The 19,178-nt window shown below is 38.3% G+C and overlaps 3 protein-coding genes across 4 annotated transcripts; 1 reads left to right on the forward strand and 2 right to left on the reverse strand.

Annotated features, from left to right (window-relative positions):
- The first annotated feature begins 8,274 nt into the window (after positions 1 to 8,274).
- Positions 8,275 to 14,333, forward strand: BDBG_06475 (serine/threonine protein kinase). The gene is made up of 3 exons (XM_002622990.2): positions 8,275 to 11,566; positions 11,751 to 13,938; positions 13,994 to 14,333. Exons 1-2 carry the CDS (start codon positions 10,956 to 10,958, stop codon positions 13,000 to 13,002), a joined length of 1,863 nt encoding a protein of 620 aa, XP_002623036.1. The 5' UTR covers positions 8,275 to 10,955; the 3' UTR covers positions 13,003 to 13,938; positions 13,994 to 14,333.
- A 377-nt stretch (positions 14,334 to 14,710) lies between these two features.
- BDBG_06476 lies at positions 14,711 to 18,053 on the reverse strand (the record flags this gene model as incomplete). 2 transcript variants are annotated; one of them, XM_031722622.1, is made up of 5 exons in its annotated part: positions 17,086 to 18,053; positions 16,391 to 16,982; positions 15,144 to 16,329; positions 14,935 to 15,082; positions 14,711 to 14,873 (listed from the first exon to the last, which is right to left on the reverse strand). In XM_031722622.1, exons 3-5 carry the CDS (start codon positions 15,703 to 15,705, stop codon positions 14,711 to 14,713), a joined length of 873 nt encoding a protein of 290 aa, XP_031579449.1. In that variant the 5' UTR covers positions 15,706 to 16,329; positions 16,391 to 16,982; positions 17,086 to 18,053. The 2 variants fall into 2 exon arrangements, with proteins under 2 accessions (XP_031579449.1, XP_031579450.1); XM_031722623.1 differs by having other exon boundaries at positions 16,391 to 17,514; positions 17,621 to 18,052.
- A 356-nt stretch (positions 18,054 to 18,409) lies between these two features.
- BDBG_06477 (uncharacterized protein) lies at positions 18,410 to 18,619 on the reverse strand (the record flags this gene model as incomplete). Its single annotated transcript, XM_031722624.1, has 1 exon — positions 18,410 to 18,619. One exon carries the CDS (start codon positions 18,617 to 18,619, stop codon positions 18,410 to 18,412), a length of 210 nt encoding a protein of 69 aa, XP_031579451.1.
- Between the last annotated feature and the right edge of the window lie 559 nt (positions 18,620 to 19,178).

Consider the following 19,178-nt stretch of genomic DNA (forward strand, 5'->3'; position numbering starts at 1 on the left):
TAAATATACTGAGTATATTCATTCTTCAGTTAAAGTTCAGACAATCTGAATAGAAGATCTTATAAAGACTTATACTCTGTTTTCTCTTATATCAGATCTTCTGCAGTGCTTCTCAAAGTCTGCAATCTCTTCAGATTATAGATACTCTCTTCAAGAATTCTTACAGAGATTCTCAGAGTGTTGACTCTCAGTGTTGTAGAGAGTAGTTATACAGACTTCTTTTCTCTCTCTTCTTTCTTCTTTTATAGAGAATTAAGAGACTCTTCAGTTAATCTCTTTATAACACTCAGTTTAAGCATTTTATAAAGCTTTTCTATCTTCTCTAGTCTCTCTCTCTGTATCTGTTACTCTGATCTTCTTAACATAGTCTGATCTATGAGAGAGTTTATTCACTGAGTTCTTAATTCTCTTGATATGTTCTATCTTGAATCAGAACTTACTCAGTCTCTGAGCTCAGTGAATCTATTATTATAAGAGTTTCTTGATTAAAGTAAACTATTATAAGCTATTATAATCAGTTCTAACAGTAATCACTGTTACAAGACTCTTAAAGTAGTGACACTAGTAATAAAAGAATTTCACTATTATAAGAAGCTTCTGATTATGAATATTATAGTTGATCTTTACAGATTGTATCTTCTGTAAGAAAAAGATCACTGAAACTCAGTTCTCATTTAACTGTAATTATAAGACTATTTCTGAAATTATAAAGAAGAAGACATCTGTCTTTAATTAAGAGTAAGAGATTAAAGTGAAACAGTATCACTGTATCTATAAATATCTGTTTCAATCTTATAAAGATCTTATAAGCTTCTGAGATAAGAAAGTTCTCACAGCTCTCTCTTCTTAATAATCTTTTTATTCTCTATTTATAAAATGACTTCTTCTTATTTTCACTCTTCAGTATGTCTGTAAGAGTCAAGAAGATTCTTATAAATATAAAGATAAACTGTCTATAGAAATTTACAGAGCTCAGAAAGATCTGAATCTTATAAATACTAGTTAACTCTGACTATAATAGAATAGTCTTAACTTATGAAGATTTCATCTGAATACTATCTGTGATGATTATATATTCTAGAAAATTAATCTAACAGACACTGAAGTTATATCTTATAAGCTTAATATATAGTTCTGTCTCATCTAAGATCTTTAACATACTTTACACATACTCAGTGTGTTCTTTCTTCTTCACAGAGTACATTATCATATCATTCAGATATATTACTATAAAGACATTTAGATATGTATAAAGTATTTTATTAATGAAAGACTGAAATACTATAAGAGTATTAGTCAGATTAAAGAACATTACTAGATATTTAAATAATTTCAGTGTGATTCTAAAGACAGTCTTTTATTCATTCTCAGACTATATTTATAGTCATGTATATATATTAATTACATTCACTTGTGTGAATATAACAGCTTCTGTGAGATAGTTGATTACATTCTCAATCAGAGATAGAGAATAGTGACTCTTTATTATCTTGAAGTTCAGGTTATAATAGTCTATATATAATCTGAGATCTTTATTCTTCTTCTTTATAAATATCACAGAAGCTTCTACAGATATCTGTAAAGATTAGATAAAGTTATTCTTCAGATTCTTCTTCACATAGATCTGTAAGATCTCTGTCTCATAATAAAAGAGCTTATAGATTAATTCTCAAAAGAGTTTCTGTTCTTCTATTAAATCTATTATTAGATTCTTCTTATAGTAAGAAGAATGCTCAGCTGTCTTTACTAGACTGAATATCTCTGTGAGATCTCAGTATTTCTCTGATATCTAAAGCTCAGTTTTTATAACTGTGAAGTTCTCAGATATTTATAAAGTTATTATATAGATAAGCTTGTCTTCTCTAATTAACTTTACAGTATTAACTGATTCTATCTTTATAAGTAAGTTTGTTAACACTGATCAGAAGTATAAATCTAACTTATAGATAGCTATGTATGAATTATATCTTTGAAGTTATATAAGTTTTAAGTATATATTATCTGTGATATTTGTAATAATCATAGTTTCTATAAATCTTCTTTAGATTCTGAAGAGATCTTATAATTCAAAGATAGCTCTTATAAATCTCTCAGTTCTCAGATCTGAGTTCTCATACTCTGCTTATTATAAGAGCAGATTCTCAGTTTTGATTATTCAGTTTATTCACTTTACAAGCTTTAAAGACACTATAGTGATCTGAGATTCTGAGTTTATCAATACTTCTTATACTTGTGAGATAGCAGTACTGCAGTGTGATCTCTTCTTATAAGCAAGTATTTTTATCAGAGAAGTAATAGATTCAGATATCAGTTTCAAGACTCTTAAGAAGACTGTTACTAACTCTGTTCATAACTTCTTAAATTTCTATTTTAATTTATTCAGACAGTTTATATGAAGATATTCTGATTTAGAATAGATAAAGCAGAGTCTCTTTTTCTTAGTCTCTCTATTATATACTCTGTTCACAGAAGCTTGTAAAGCTCTCTCTCTTTACTCAGTAGTCAGATATGAATCTCTCTATATCTTATTATCTTTCTCTGATAAATCTGTTCTCTGTTATTCTGACTCTTACAGAGTTAGTCAGTGATTCACTCTCTATAGATCTGTGAGTCTCACAGTGATCTGTAAGTAATGAATAAGAGTTATTAATTTCTTCAGAGTCAAGAACTTAGAGTCTTACTCAATGAGCTTATTCTATATATCTTTATTCAGTCTCTTTATAAATATTATTATTCAGATCTTATTTCAGAGCTCTATTTTCACAGATCTCAATTCATATTATAATTTTATAAAGCACTGTAAGTAGTCTTCATCAGATTTCTCACCTCTTTTTCTAATATTAGTGATTATGACTCAGATATTCTCTATTCAGCTCACAGAGTCTCTCAACTTATTCTCTAGATAGATCTTAAGAACAGATTAGCAGAATCTCTTATAATCATTTTCTAGATAATTCAGTCAGTTCTTGACTTCAGTATAGTAGAGATCTGTCATTATATAGATAATAGCTTCTTCATCTTTCATATCACATAGTCAGACTTATAAGTCAATTTCAAATACAAACTTATAAAAACTTTTATAGATTGTGATTTAATAAGTAATCTTAAGTAATTACAGCTTAAGAAAGTTTCTTTTCAGTTTATAGATATCTCTGAAGATTATGTCTAGAGACTCAGTTTGAGAGTGTTTACAGATAGTAAGTATTTCTTATAGAAAAATAGCTTGATCTTATAGAAGATACTCAAGAATATTCTTCACTGAGATTAATTTATTCATGAGTTTGAAGAGTTTCTCTGTTACAGATATAGAGAATAATGTTTTATAAGTAATTAATAAGTTCTCTGAGACTTCTTTTATAAGAGTTATTCATGATTTGAGTGGCTGCTTCTGAGTGTCTGCAGTAGAATTCACAGGAATTAAAGTATACAAGTTTCTAGTTCTTTCAGTCATAATAAGTGATTACTGACTGACTGAGCTTGAAATGTAAGAATAAGTGCTTACAGATAATTATTCAGATGTTTATAGCTTGATATGATATGTACTATTAACTACTAGAAGTATTCACAGTAGAAAGATAAAATGTAGAAGTTAAATGTATAATAGCATTCAAGCTGAGTTATGAATAGTATTTGTGAACTCTAGTCTGTATAGTTATGTGTAGTCAAGAGCCGCTAACTCTATTGATTACATGAGAGATAGAAATAGAGGTAAAGAATCCGTGAGAAGCGGGATTTCTTACACTGTATTAGAAGAGTTACTAATATATATGAATTCTTTATTCAACAGATTATTAAGTGTCTTTTGAAGAAGAAGAAGTTCATTCTAAAACATGTTATAAAGAGAGCTTTATAATAATTCAAGATCTTTATTATTTTTCTTTTCTAACTTGATACTGTGATTCACTTCTGAGTCTTGTAAGAGAGATATATTTATAATATTATCTTATTAAAAGATATCTAGATATTTGTGATATTATTGAGAGAGTTTGATATAAGAATCTATTTTTATAGTATAGAATAACTTTTCTAGAACTTTTCTAATATTAATCAGACTGATAAAATAGATTGTTATATAATTCTACTATCAGTGACTTCTTTTTAAAGCATTTTATAAGTATTAACAGAGATCTATATCAGATTCATGATTTTGTAAATGTCATCTTTGTGAATTCTATCATTATTAGAGAATATCAAGCTTCTGTTTTAAGTGTTTAATAAGATATCTTGTTCAGATAGTCAGACAAGTTCTAGCATAAGATTATAGTTAAGATTGTTAACTTTATATATATAAGCATTCTCATACTGATATTCTTTAACATCTATGTTTAGTTTTATCATGTAATGAGTGTAAACATCTTTTGAATCATCAAATTCTGTGTGAAGTTGAGATTTTGATAAGAGAATACACTGAAAATTATAATATCTTATAACTGAAGATTTAATCATTGTATAGTAGTATAGACTGCTATCTATCATAATCTTTATATTATATATGTTATTCATCACAGTAGATATAAGAATTGTATTCATTACTATCTTCTCTTTAAATTGTCATTGTCTGATCTCTTCAAGCTTCTGCTTGTAAATTTGAACAGAAGCTAATCTTTTCTCTGTTTTATTAAGATATTATCATAGTTATCTTCTGAATCTTTCTCTAATGTAATGTGATTGACATGAATAGATACTGATTCATTCTTTAAGTAAGAAGACACTGATCTTTCTCTTGAGTGAGAAGATATATAAGCTGATTAACAGTTGAAAGTGATGTATTCTGATTAATTACAGTTAATATATATCTCTTGTTAATATTGATCACTGACTTCTTCAGAAGTAATCTCAGAAACTCAGAAACTTGTTCAGATAATAAAGACTCTTGTTTATATATAGATATTTAAGTTCACTTAATTCATAGCATCTGCATTGTTATTCTTTGACACAGATATATAAGTAACTGAGATGTAATATCTTCTATCACTGTTCTATATACTCTTAAGCTTAATAATACAGTTATTTAATATCTGAAGTTATATGCAGAAGTCTTCATAAGTCAGATCTTTGTCTACACTTATAAAAACTTATAAAAGTTCAAAAGTTAATGTCTTCTTAAGCATGTTAATCTTCATTCAGTTCTTCTAAGATTGATTACCTGCTTCTAGAATCTTAATATCAAAGTCAGAAATAAATGTAGTGAGAGAAGTATTTCTCTATTAAATACTTTATAATCAATCTAATACTTTATACTACATAGCAGTATCTCAGAACAGAATATTGAGATGTTTAATAATATTATCAGATGTATATAATACTGATTCACGTACTTTTATTCATAAATGAAACTTCTATCTCATGCAATTTTTCAATCAATTATTGATATATTAATCTTAATTAGCTAATAAATCAATGATATCTTCATCTACATTTAGTTTTACAAGCATTTCCAACCTTCATGATAAGTAGAGAGTGAGATTAGAAGTATTGAAATATGTAGAAGTATCTAAGTGTTTCTTCAGTGCTTATATTATATTTATATTTAATTCTGTCAGTGTTGAAATTGCAGGGGTTTCTTATTAAGTTAACTCTTGAATTTTCTTGTATTAATATTGTTAATTCATATGCATATCAGCTATTTATTATTATTGTAATTTTAATATTACTCAGAGTCACTGTAATACTGTATCTATACTTATATTTAAGAGTTCTCTTATATTATTATTGAATATAATTATATCATTCATTAGATATGTAATATCTATAAAATCAAAAGAAGTGTAATTATATAAATATCTTATATATTTACAATATTAAAACTCTCAGATTTTTCACTGATATTCTCTTTATAAAATTTTATTACAGAGTTAGAGTAACTGATGAGTAAGCTTCTATTTAAAGACTCAGTATTTACTTAACTAATTAAGACTCAGTGTCTGCTTAACTGATTAATCATTTCTCTATTTCTTACATATTATTATATATTTAGATATCTTCTCAATAAATAATCATTTCTAATAAGAAGATAATGAACATGAATAATTATTTCTAATAAGAAGATAATAAATGTTTTTCAAGTGTAAAAGGCCTACACTGAATAGATCAGTATGATATTTATAGATCTTATATAACTAGACTGACCGTGTGACCGTGTCTGAGACCAGAATCAGATTTTTTGATAGTTTCATTACCAATTTGACTGATCTCATTACACAGTTTTAACATTAGATAGTAGTTTCATACTGTTTCAGTAAGACTTACTGTCTACTCTTGTCACATTTTTCAAATGAGACCATGATTTTCACTTCTCAATTTAAATTATTTTTATTGCTTTAAATGACTTTAAATCTCATTTAAGTGTTATCAAAAAGCATTACTTTTTAAAAAATTAAAAATAGTCTAAAAAAAACCTTAAAATGTCTAAAAATAGTAACTTTATGCTAAGAATGAGACTAAATGAGATCAAATGAGACCACTTTCTCATTTTTTTCAAGTCATGATTTCATTTTAAGATCTGATATATAGTCACTTTACATGTTTTTTTAATAGTCAGTCCCAGCGGGATTCACACCAAGAAATGTATGAGACCAGACTAAATGGAACCAAATGTGAAATTCATGATCCCGGCGGCCAGTCTATATATAACAAAGTAAAAAATGTTAGAGAAGAAAAAAAGAGAAAGTGTGAAAATCAGTGATTAAAGTGAATATTTATATGAGTATGTAATAAAGCTTCAGAGCGGAAGAATAGAAATTTCATGAGTTTTTCAGCTGAGAATCAGTGACTGAGAATCAGAGCTTTGAGATGAAAAAATAAGAATCTATAATCAGTCAAGAATCAGCAGCTGAGAATCAGAGCTTTGAGATGAGAGAATGAAAATCTATGAAGTGTAAGAAAATAGTCTATATAATTAATCAGATACAGCCCGTCACACTCTTTTAATTAATGTATTTATTTTTTAGAATAGAAGTAAGTAGATCAAATCAGATTAATATATTAGTCTGAATAATTTTAAAAGCAGTCTGAATGTTAATAATATTCAGATCAGAATTGTGATTGAATTTTATACAGAAGAAAGTATTGATATGATATTTTAACTTCTATTTAAGTAAGACAGTATAATGTTAATTATCATTGAATATTTCTGCTTTGAAAAGTACTGAATATAGTGTATTTTACTACTTTGTAGAAGTACTGTATTATTGATGAGTTAAGATATCAGAACTCTGAATTTAAGTCTCTATAAAGATTTTCATTTCTCAACTGTTTTACTGTAATATTCTGATAATATAAGATAATTTTAACTATCTTTTCTACTACTTATAAGATATTGTAGACAGTTGCTGTAAATTATAGTAATTTAATTATAATCAAGCTTGCAGAGTATCAGTATCAGTATCAGTGATCTCAAATTCTGAAGAAGTATTAATAGATTCAAGCTCTGTTTAGTCACTGTCTAATATATTATATTTATTATCTACATTGTTGAGAGACTGTAGTAATTGTAAAGAGAATTCATCTTTAAGTGATAAAGAATATTGACTGAAGCATGTCTAATATTAAATATCTTGAAATTTAAAAGACATACTGTCTTTTATCAATGATTATAATATAATGAGAAGAGATAGTGAGTTGTAAAATAGCAGAGATAATAGTAGAATGACTGAGAATTCAAAAAATATTAGTTTGATAATAATTAGACAGATATTTAGAGTAGATATATGATTCTGAAGTCAATCAAATATTTTATATAGATGAAGTTGATTTTTTACACATAATAAAACTGTTTCTTCTCAGACTCTCTACAAGATATTAGATTATGAGCACATGATCAATATGCATGAGTTTGACCTCAGAATGAACTTAAGAATATAAATCTCAAAAACAAATACCTCAGACATTTAACAGTGCCAAGAGACATCCTAGGAGTGTGCCCTAGAAGTGAGCCCTTGAACCCTAGAAGTGAGTTCACTGAGAGGAGCCACTGAGAGAAGCCACTGAGAGGAGCCACTGAGAGGAGTACTCTGTGGTAGCTGGTCCGAGGGGGGGTGTTGGGGGTCCCGGGGGTTGATCGGCCCTTCTACCCTACCAGCAGTGCGCTGGTGGTGGGTGACTGAGCTCTTTTGCCCCAGTAGCCTACACGCACTGCTGGTAGAAGGGCCGATCAACCCGGGACCCCCAACAGTTATCAGTCATCTCACCTGATACCGAAGTATGAATCTCATAATTTAAAATTATTATTGTGGGGGTTTCATCCCGCTGGCGGACTATATTCTTTGAAGAGATCTTGTATGCATGTTTCAAATTTGAACAACAATCGTTTCATATCCAACGAAAGCCAGGTTGGATTCGTACGCTAAACTACCTCGGCAAACGATATAACGGTAAAACGTAAACGCGCGACATCCGGTATCGCCCCTCGTCCGGTCCGGCGAGCCCGAAGCATTTTTTTCGGATTTTGGGGCGAAACCAGCCCATAGTGACCTATATGCCCGCAGGAGCTTCCTCGCAATAGTAATGGCACACCGCCGTCCGAGTTAACCTACGGAGCATATATCAAGCGTCATTCTGTACCGGACCCAACTTGTGCCGAAAATGAACAGCCGGCGGCTAGCCTAACCGGCGAATCGGATGGCCTTTGCAGTTCTATGGTGTCTGTTCGTATGCATGAAATTGATAACTACTGGCGAGTAGTCCGAGGCGAAGAAAAGAATGCGGAAGGAATTGGATATCCAAACTGATTCTAGCCCCCATTTTGACGATATCTTGACTCACTGCGCGGGGGATCTCGGGTTCCTAGCGGCTGCGCCGTCCGTCCTATGAAGACACCCAAGAGGTTGGGGGAAGAGAGGATCTAGGGGATTCTCGAGAGCTATGATGAATGATTGCCTAATCCATTGACTAATAAATATCTTAATAAACTGCTCACCATATCTATCTGCATTCTAGGTCGAAAAGAGGAGGTTCAGCCTATGAAGCAGAAACGGACCTTTGCACGATTAGCATGTAGATGAATTTTTAGTCAATGGCGAGGGACATTTGGAATAACTTACGCTTTCCAAGACTCCACCCAATTTTAAACAGAAACGGATGTCGAAACTTCAAGTTTCAGCAGAAAAACAATATGATTTGCGAAAACTTCAGATGAGTTCCAAGTTGATCACTCCGGGGTGTCTCTTCTAACATCAACGCAGAAACAGGTGCTTCAAATGGCAATCGAAGTGCCCTGTCAATTTATCAGCCAGACTCATATCCGATGACATTCACCTAACGGGGATCAGAGCAGCAGCAAATGCAAATCAGCTTTGCCAGGGAGTTGAATCCGGCAGTCATTAGTAATTACCGAACTATTCAACAGGGGGGCTCTGAAACAAACGGCAAAGAACAAAGGAAAGAGAACATGGGTACTTCTTTGTCAGAGTTCTGAACCTCTTGTTTGGAACCTATCCTTACTAGTGTTGGCGCCCTGGAATAGCGATGTCGGGGGTATCCCCCTGTAGTGTAGTGATACTAAAAAAGGTGATGATTATTTTTGTTGGAGCCGATATGTACTGCGTAGGTGTTTTTGAAGGCCTGAGGTTCACGCCATCTGAAGGGGGGGGAGGGGGGAACAATATGTCCAACAAACCGAACCCAAAAAGCTAGGGCCAGAAGGTCTCAAACTCCTTTGCACATGGGTGTTTGCTTTGCTGGTCTCGATTATTATTACTAATTTGTTGGAGGATTTGGAGACAAGAAATAAATGGGGAATTCTGCTGATGAGTGAGTTGGTTGATATGTAACGTGAACATCACTGGGCCAGCAGCCTGGGCCATGTTGCATTATGAGTGAGCTTTGTGCTCATCTTGTGATTGCGAAATTCGCTGCAAGAATGGGGGATCCAAGCAGCCGGAGGATTGAGATAGTAGTAAAAATGAAAAATGAAAAACGAAAAATAAAAATGAGGCTAAAAATAAAACATGAAAAATAACCATGTGTTCTGTAGCGATTCTATCCTGTTCTGTCCTTTATTATTATTAACTACTGTATGGACATGGCCGACGTTACGTTGTTGACTTTGGAGAAGAATATATTAAATAACTTATAACTAAACTAGTTAAGTAAATAAATAACTTACGGTACGACCAAGAGCGCGGGCAGACTCACAGTCAACCACCAACCACCACCACCACCACCACCACCACCACCAAGCAGCAGGCGACATACCGCTGCAAACCAGCTTCAGGACAGCACAATCCTTTATCTCTCTACCAGATCATCCTCTCCTGCTCTCTCTCTCTTCTTATTCACCAGCTTTTGTGCTGGTTTCGCTACTGCTGTGTCTCTCTCTCCCCGCCAGCGCAATTGTTCTATTTCGCTTTCTGCTGCGAGGCCCCCCCCATCCTGCCCTCCATAGGGTCACATCGGTGTATAAAGCAACCGGTCCCCATCTCTTGCAAGGTCGTATCTGCCGACGACCTCCTCCGCTTTTCCTACTTCTACTTCCCAGACGTTCACGGACGATCATTCCACGTCTCCGTCATTTATCTACATTAAATATTGCCTGTCCTCGCTGTTTCATCTTTATCAGTCATAGTTCAACTAGACGGCACCGTCGGAGGTCTCAACTCGGAGCTTCGATAGCCGCATTTTTCAACCCCGCGCATCTACCCTTTTAACTAAGAATTTTCTGTTCTGAAGAGTCCTATCCGCGTCAGTTTGGGGGTCTAACGCTTGCAATTAAGCTATTTCGGCTGCGGAACACTTTCTGTTGACTTTCCTTCAACTCCCCCACGCCCGCTGATTAAACCCCCGTGGTTGCAACAAGTTACAAGTAGTTTGATAAAAAATAACCCCGCCTCCTAATATTTTTCGAGTTTAGCCCATTTCCGCCTCTCCTCCTTATTGTCCTGCGCCTATTGCTTTAGCCAAGTCCTTTTCCTGCAACAATCCTGATATACTGCGACCTACACCGTTGCGATTGGAAGATGTCACAATATAGTGTTATGGATGACCTTGATCATGGTCTAGACCACGAGTCTTACGATGGCACCTACACTGACCAGGGAATGGATAATGGTTATACCGGCCAACAAAATCGCGAAGACACCATCGATAGATTCCTACGACCTCTCATGGTATCAGACAACACTCTGCATGAACTCGCCTGCCGCTTCCGACATATATACCGCGATCTTGCTCGAACCTCATCCCAACAATTTCTACCCACTCCAGTAACAAGACTACCGACCGGTCAGGAAACCGGCAGATATTTGGCGATTGACGTTGGGGGGACAAATCTTAGAGTGGCTTTCATTGAACTATTGGGGGAGTCGAAGGATGGAGATGCGACGAACTCCAACTCTCCGACATCACGTGACACAATGCGAAGAGCGCAGAGACAACGGGTGAATCGGACATTAGAAAAGATATGGCCTATAGGGGAGCATCTGAAGAGGGACCAGGCGGAAGATTTGTTCTTATGGATTGGCGATTGTATGGCGGAGGTGGTGGCGGAAAGCTTAGCGCCGAATCTGGCGAGCGGTACCCCTATCCCGGAGGAGCTCGAAATGGGCATTACGTTCAGTTTTCCAATGATGTAAGTGCTACCCTTCAGTTTTCCTATTTTTTTTATTTTTTTTTTTAACATTCTTTTTATTTTTTTTATTTTTTTTGTTTTTCTTCCAATCATGTTCACTTTGTATTGTTGGATACAGGGTGCCCTTCCTTTAGACTCGGTCGGCGGAGCAGTGGTTTGCTTCAATACTAACCGTGAACAATAGGCAAGAGTCAATCCAGGAAGCGCGGCTTATGCCAATGGGAAAAGGCTTTGCGATAACTTCAAATCTCGATTTAGGCCGTATTCTGCTGGCGGGCTATGATAGGCATACAAGACGACCATTTGGAGAAGAAGAGCAGTCGGCTAAGCGACGAAAACGCTTTGCGCTACCAAAACTAAAGATTGCCGCAATTACCAATGATACAGTTGCTACTCTAGCATCGCTGGCCTATCTGGTGAAATCCCTACCGAACAGCCGTGTTGCGATGGGTATAATTGTTGGGACCGGTTGCAATGCCACGATTCCCATGAGCTTGAAAGATCTGCACGAATCTAAGGCAAAACACGTTTCATCGCGACACCCGGACGCTGTCGAAACGATAATTAACACTGAATGGACCATTAATGGTGCTGCACCACCCCTCCGTGAACTCAACATCACTACAAAATGGGATACAAAATTAGATGAGGCCTGCGCCCGCCCGGGCTTCCAACCTTTTGAGTACATGACTGGCGGCCGTTATATTGGCGAACTGGTCCGGATTATATTTTACGACTATCTAACGAACGTAGTTGGTCTATCGAAGAAGGAACTACCAGCGAATCTTATCCAGGAGTACGCTCTCACCACCACCTACCTATCACAATCTGTTGCTCAAATACAATCGGACTCCGAGCTGGTGCGATACCTCACGGAAACCTTGCCCCCACCCGAATCCAGCGATTGGAGCTGGGATAATAATTCGGCGCGGGCATTCCGAAGAGTTTCCCAGGTTGTCCAGACACGGTCTGCAGGACTAATTGCCGCCGCTGTCGTTGGCCTGCTGGCATGTAAGGGGGAGCTCAAGCTGCGTGATTACAACGATCCAACTCCGCGACCAGAACTACACGTTATGAATCCGTCCCTCAACAACGGAGCCTCCCCAAACGATATCGTAAATGCCGTGAACTCCAAACTAGCCGCCCATGGTGCTGCTGCGGCTGGTAAGACTGGTAGCGACGACCGTAGTGTTCCTATCATCGACTCCGTGCCATCTAACTGGCAGTCCGGACCGGAGGAACTAGTTGTCGCGTATACGGGTGGCATCATTCAGCGGTATCCGCGTTTCAAGGAGACCTGCCAACAATACATTGACCGATTGGTGATCTGGGATGGCCCACAGGAGAGTGGCAAGTCAGTGTTTCTCCGGGAGGCGTCGGATGGCGGTATTATCGGAGCTGGTGTCTTAGCTGGTATGCTTACTGGAAACAGATGACCAGAGAAGTGATGGGCGTGGTGATGCCAGAAAAGCGGGCGTGTCAGGAGCTTTTGAGAGGTTCCGTGAGCCGAAAAAACGTTCGGAAGCGTGACAGGCTAAATGCACATGAACTGGTGAATTGTGTGGTTAGGGATACCAGATGGAGTTTCCACCCTTTGTTTCCTCCCTACTTTCATTTCTTCTTTCCTTCCTGCGTACGCCTATTCCCCTCACTTTCCTATCTCTAAAGGTTGGTAAAACCGTGAAAGGCCTACTAAAACTGCTTCGTCTTGCCATTGGTTATTTGTTGATCTTTGATTGATAACTGCATAAAAGTTGCGAGACCTCTGGTGTTTTGTTCACCTTTTTTTTTTTTTTTTTTAATTTTCTCAGTTCTGGCGCTTCTATTTATTAATCACGTTTTTCTCTATGGCGCCGGTGCGTGTAACCCAACAAGCTTCTACAAGCTCCTCGTTCTATTTCTCACTCTCCTTTGCCCCTTTCCCCTTGCCCTTTCGGGCCTTTGTCCCTCCTTTTATGTCCATTTATCGTTTCATTTCTTCCATTCTGGCGAAGTTTTATTTTTTCTGTATGCATGTGTCCATGAACACTTCGGCGACTGACATAGATACCGCATTTCTATCTTATTGTTTAAATTGTTTGATATCTGTGATCGGGCCCTGGGGAATTGGAGTTTAATCAAGCATGATTAAAAATGACAAAGTTCCTGAAATATTCCGGCCGCACGACCAATTTATCTGACAGAAAGGGAACTGCTGCAGCAGCAGCATGCATCGGACGGTCTAAAATTAGAAAGTTAGCCTCTCAAGCACACACAAATGGACCCTAGGTCCGGCCCATTTTGTTTTACAGCTTGGATATTTTGGACGATAGGTCGGTACTTGTTCATGCACATGTAGGAGGAGGATATGGATTCGTACGTAGCATCCTCAGGCTCTAAAAATCTTCAAGGGCGGTCCAGCCTTGCGTTCGTACGTAGCATCCTCAGGCTCTAAAAATCTTCAAGGGCGGTCCAGCCTTGCGTGGCCCCTAACATATTTTGTCCAATAGAGATTTTTTACGAGGTGAGGGGATGGCTCGTAAAGATAGATCAGCAGTTCGGTTTGATAACTAGGATCAATTCCTTTAGATGGCCGATGATAAGCGATAATCTACTATATCTTATTCTAAGTTTCTATATCATCTGAGTTGAATTGTTGAAGATATTCATGTTTTTCAAGAAGTATTTTTGTGATGATATTTTGTCAGTTTGTATCACGTTAGTTAAATAATTCCACTATATATATCACAATATCTACATCTCAGCCTAAATGAACTATTAAGCTCAACAACGGCTTTACAAATTAACTATAGCAATTTATATGATCTATTTCATCTATTAAAGATCAATGTTTAATGTAAATATCTTCCTGCACTGTTGAAGAACTGTGTAATATAGATCTGGTGGCCGAGCGTTCGGTGGGCGCTGGTAGGTAGCTGCTCGGCTACAGTCACGTGTCCCACATTCTAGTTACATGGCGTATCATCGCCAAAGAAGTACGTACCGTACAGTAACTTACCGTACCTCCAGACAAGGTGTGGTTATTATGATGCAAAACGAACCAATGGCATCTGACATTCGAATGAAAGCTGGGTGGGGTGGCGCGGAATGAGCTGGAGGATAGTGGGACCAGCGAGGAACTTCCCAGGCTACTGTAACCTTATTTTATGAAAGGTGGAGTAACTTCTGTGCCTGGAAATATCTCAAGGCGAGCTCATGAGTCGCATTGAAGATATCGTACAGCACGAATCGAAGTTTTGAGAAGACGATTACCCTGCGGCCGGGTTTGCTAGCCTCAATGTTCTTGGTCTTGCTCTGGTTTGTTGGACTACTACATGTTGAATTGAGATTCCATGGCATTCTGGCCTAATAGCTTACGTCCCACTTACCACGATTCACAAAACTGTTCTCCGCGCTTAATCTCTGCCAGACATCGAGCGATGGTGGAGGATATAGTACCTCTCCGCGGTCTTTGTTCGGATCCGTTCCCCCCAAATCTGGAATCCGGTAGACGAGGGTTGATGACGAAAACCAACACTGCGATGATGATAATGTTATCACGGCGACCGTTGTATTCGAGCCAGGGTTGTATACCAACAGTCGTGGGTTCCGCAGATGATAAGGAAATTCGAGAGCTGCACGATCTCGTCCTCCATATCCGGATATCTATCCAGCGCATAGCCCATGGCAACCGTCGCGGATGCATTAAGATAAAATCCGAGAAGGACGAGTCCCAGACATGGGACAATCCAATGAAGACTGTTATCTGCCCCTAAGCCGTACAGCAGGACTCCACCTGCTCCGGTGAAAGGCATGAGGAGATAAGCCCAAAGTCTGTGTTCCGGCTCATAAATGCCACCCTGTCTTTTGGAAAGGCGCAGAAGCAGCCAGTCGGTGAATAGCCCGCCCCAGAGAGAGCCGAATGTGGCCCCGATTAGCAGGGCCAGGGTCATCAAACCAAGTGTCGACGGACTAAAGTTGTATGGTGGCTCCGCGAAGAAGGCAGCAAAAGTTGTCAGGACCAACATGACCACAAACCAGCCCAGACTGAATTGGATATTCGTCCAAGTGGGTGCCGGCAATACGATTAACTCGAACATGGAAAATGTTAACCTCCAGTATCCGATCTTAACGTCGTGGTTCCTTCTGGAGAGGGACATTCTTTTGAGATATGGAAGGGGTTGATCGTCCGGTGTGGGAGCCTTGGATTAGGGCAAAGGATCGGGAACCCTTCTCTGCATCATGGTGAAATGCCTGCTTGTTTTCCTGGGCCTGTGTTGGCTCCATGTCATGTCGCGTGAGGTTGCGCGCTTCATTCAAAATCGTTCCTGGCGAAAGAAGTTTCGTCGGCAGTGAAAACGAACAGGAGCGTCACGAGTCCAAAGAAAATGAGAAGATACTGGAAACACCATTCCCATCCCTGGGCATCTGCTATGTACCCTGCTGCCAGAGGTGGAAGAAAGTTACCGGCCACAATGACGAGCACGAATATACTGATCGCATTCCCTTTTTCGTGGAGAAAAGAATCATCTAGAAATGCCACATTGATTGTTGAGTAGAGTTTGATATCCGTCATCATGCGCCCAAACACAAGACCAATCAGGATCAGGAGTGACCTCAAGAGGAAAGGAAGCCTTCTTCCATATTTAGTGGCCCATGGTTGCATGAATAGGATACCAACACCGCACATCAGCACCAGGAGAGCCTGTCCGTAGGTCAAAATGGTATAGTTCGTGTTGAGCGCCAAAGTCCAGACACCCAAGACTGACGCCGTCTAGACGATGCTAAAAGAATCATGGTCAGAATGGAAGAGTCGCTGTCTTTTTCTGCAGTTGCGGATCTCACCATTCATTCGCCAAAAATCCCCACGAGATAATTATATATAATGCCAAATCTTCTTTCCCTTGGACCAGTTCTAGCTCGTGGATCAACCTCATGGCATCGGCACCCAGGAGAAGCACCAGGTTGTATGTAGGTGTATGTACAACTTGCACATTCAACATTGTGAAACTCAAGTTCCCTGATAAATTTGCATGCAGGTATCACAAACTGCATCAGTCTATTGAATTGGGATCATGAGAAGGCTCAGAGCTCACTGTAAGATGTCTTGTCTCTCTATTGATAATTTTCCATCATTAGAGATGAAGTCAATGCTTTGATATCATTACATATTCAATGCTGCCAGGTTTCCTTGCTGACAAGTGTTGACTAAGTCATAACTGAAACTATACACTTTCTTATCTTTCTGTTCACAATCAGTAGTCTCAAAGTGCTGATATTCACTATAATTCTGCTGTTTCAAATTTCTGTAAGCTTCATCAGAAGAGACTTCACTGCTGACTCTCTCTTTTCTCATATCTTTTAATACACCGACTTCTCTCTGAGATTGGTTTAGATAAGAGTCAGATATACTTGAACTTATCTTCTTTTTCAGATGCTGTCATTCATATTAGTATGTCTGATCAATATGTTCAATTCAATGAAAACAGATAGGTTATTCTCATATAATGTACTTGAAACTCTAGACAGTCTCAACATACATGTGAATTGTGAGGTAATAATTGAAGCTCATTCATATCTGAACTGCTTATTGTTGCAGAAAGCGAGAGAAAGCAAGAGATATAAAAAGTCACAGATCTGTCACAGTCATTTTTGAACCTGATAGTTTGTCCTTGACAATAAAGAAACCATGGCGCTAGTAGACGCGGCCATGGAATTCTTGTATGGGAATGATAACAAGATAAAATGCAAACTCCCATTTGCCTTCTTCCAGATGAATCGAGAGGGCCTCCGGCCAACCGCAGCCCACAGCGTAAGCATCATGTGGGGTATCGCACGTTCTGCCAGGTAGGCTAGTCCTTAGAAAAACGAACTTGGGTTGATATCCGTCCCGTATGATCTCAATGTCGTATTTTTCCGCCGTGGTATGCGTTTTCAGAGACACGGTATCACCTTCGTCATAAGAGAACCTGTCACAATATACCCAGGCGTCAGGTTCGCCTCGGTACATACCTGGTTTCTCAACCAAGCCCCCAGGCGAGATCATGCATAGTCTGCTTCCATATGGGGTCTTACTTGCTCTCAAGATGAATCCATGTTGCGTTCAAAGCTGTGATAACAAAAAAAATAAAACTAAAAATAAAACTAAACGAGAGAGAAGGTGATTGTTGAGTGTTGGAATATCAATTGGTGATCAGTCTCCTCCTAAGCTTGATATACATGTCCAGAAAGGATTGAGCGGATGGGCATGTTGTGCTAAGAGGATCCGCGCCATGCGAGGACGGAGCATCCATCTCACGGAGTGCAGAGTAAGGGCCAGAGAGAGGGGGTGATATCCTGGTAACCTCGGAAGATGTTTTGGAATATCAGCCGGGATGCTCGATATTCTTCGGCTCTGCCAAACCTATGACTACCGTGATCGCAATCAGCCTGTAGTTCACCCGAGTAATTTAAATCCACCTTCCAGTTAACTGATTGTTTGGTGAGGCAGAAGAACACTCAACCTTGAGCCCTCGATGTCTTGGTTGTTGTGATCTTCCCCTCAACTCAATCCGTAAGTAAGGGGAATACTAGTAACTAACTACCTGTGCCAAGCACGGAGTATTTTAACTTATTAGTTATTAGTGAATGCGCCCGCCCTGGGCGTGCTTGGCGCGGTTAATCTCTACAATGTATCAAACTTACTACAGTACTTCTGTTAGAACACATATGAACTAATAATAAGTGAAAAGTGGCGGGAGTAAATACAGATACTGCCATTACTATCTACCAATGCTGCCACCATGTTCACAACTATATACATCTTGCCTGCCTCCACCAGCTCAAAATCGCCAGAGGCCCCAGCATTGTACCTAGGCCGTTATCCTACCCTAATTCCTTCATATCTGAATATCCACCTGTGAACCCTAATGAGGGCAGATACTTGGTAGCACGTACTTCGTGGTCGTCTCGCACCCGATCCGGCAAGTGGTAGGACATGGCCTGAGAAGAGTCACGGTGGGAGTCTTCGGGCATGACAAGGTTGGACACGGAGTGGTAGAGGTTGTGATGCTGATGCACGGGTTGACAATGCATGTCGTCCCCGAGCAGGGTTGGTCAACAGTGGTTGTATGGGTGTAGCAGGGTTCGGGGCACTGTGCCGGCGGAGTGATTCTTGCATCTGCGGGAGCGGGGCTAGCGGAGCTGTACGTGCCTCTGGGGTTAGCTTTATTGGGGAGGGCTTTGGAGATTGGGCGATGAAGTTGACAGGCAAGATGAAAGAGTTCAAATGAAAAGGGAGTGATATGGCAAAGAAACGGAGTGTGTCAAGTATATAGTATTATATTTCAAACATTAACCAATGTCTACTTAACACACCTGAAGGGTGCAAAAGCTAGGGCTAGCGTGAACAAGACTCCAAAGGATGCCTTCATTTTTATAGCAGGGCAAAGATTTGAAACTGCGGAGAATGTTTTATCGTTGTCGAAGTTGGGGCCCCGTTGAGGAACGAAGATAAGTCTGATAACGATTATGGATCAAAGCATTAAAGCTACGATGAGCTGGGAGCTTCCCTCCTTTTATCTCCTGGTCTGAGGAGAATATCATCTTCAACGCACCGCCTTGGTTAGACCAATAACTGGCATGGATTGGTAAA

This window comes from Blastomyces gilchristii (assembly GCF_000003855.2).
Source record: "Blastomyces gilchristii SLH14081 genomic scaffold supercont1.14, whole genome shotgun sequence".
NCBI lineage: Eukaryota > Fungi > Ascomycota > Eurotiomycetes > Onygenales > Ajellomycetaceae > Blastomyces > Blastomyces gilchristii.

Coding starts and splice junctions, on each gene's coding strand:
- BDBG_06475 (XM_002622990.2), top strand. CDS start 10,956: ATGTCACAATATAGTGTTATGGATGACCTTGATCATGGTCTAGACCAC. Junction 11,567..11,750: donor ACGTTCAGTTTTCCAATGAT/GTAAGTGCTACC, acceptor CGTGAACAATAG/GCAAGAGTCAATCCAGGAAG.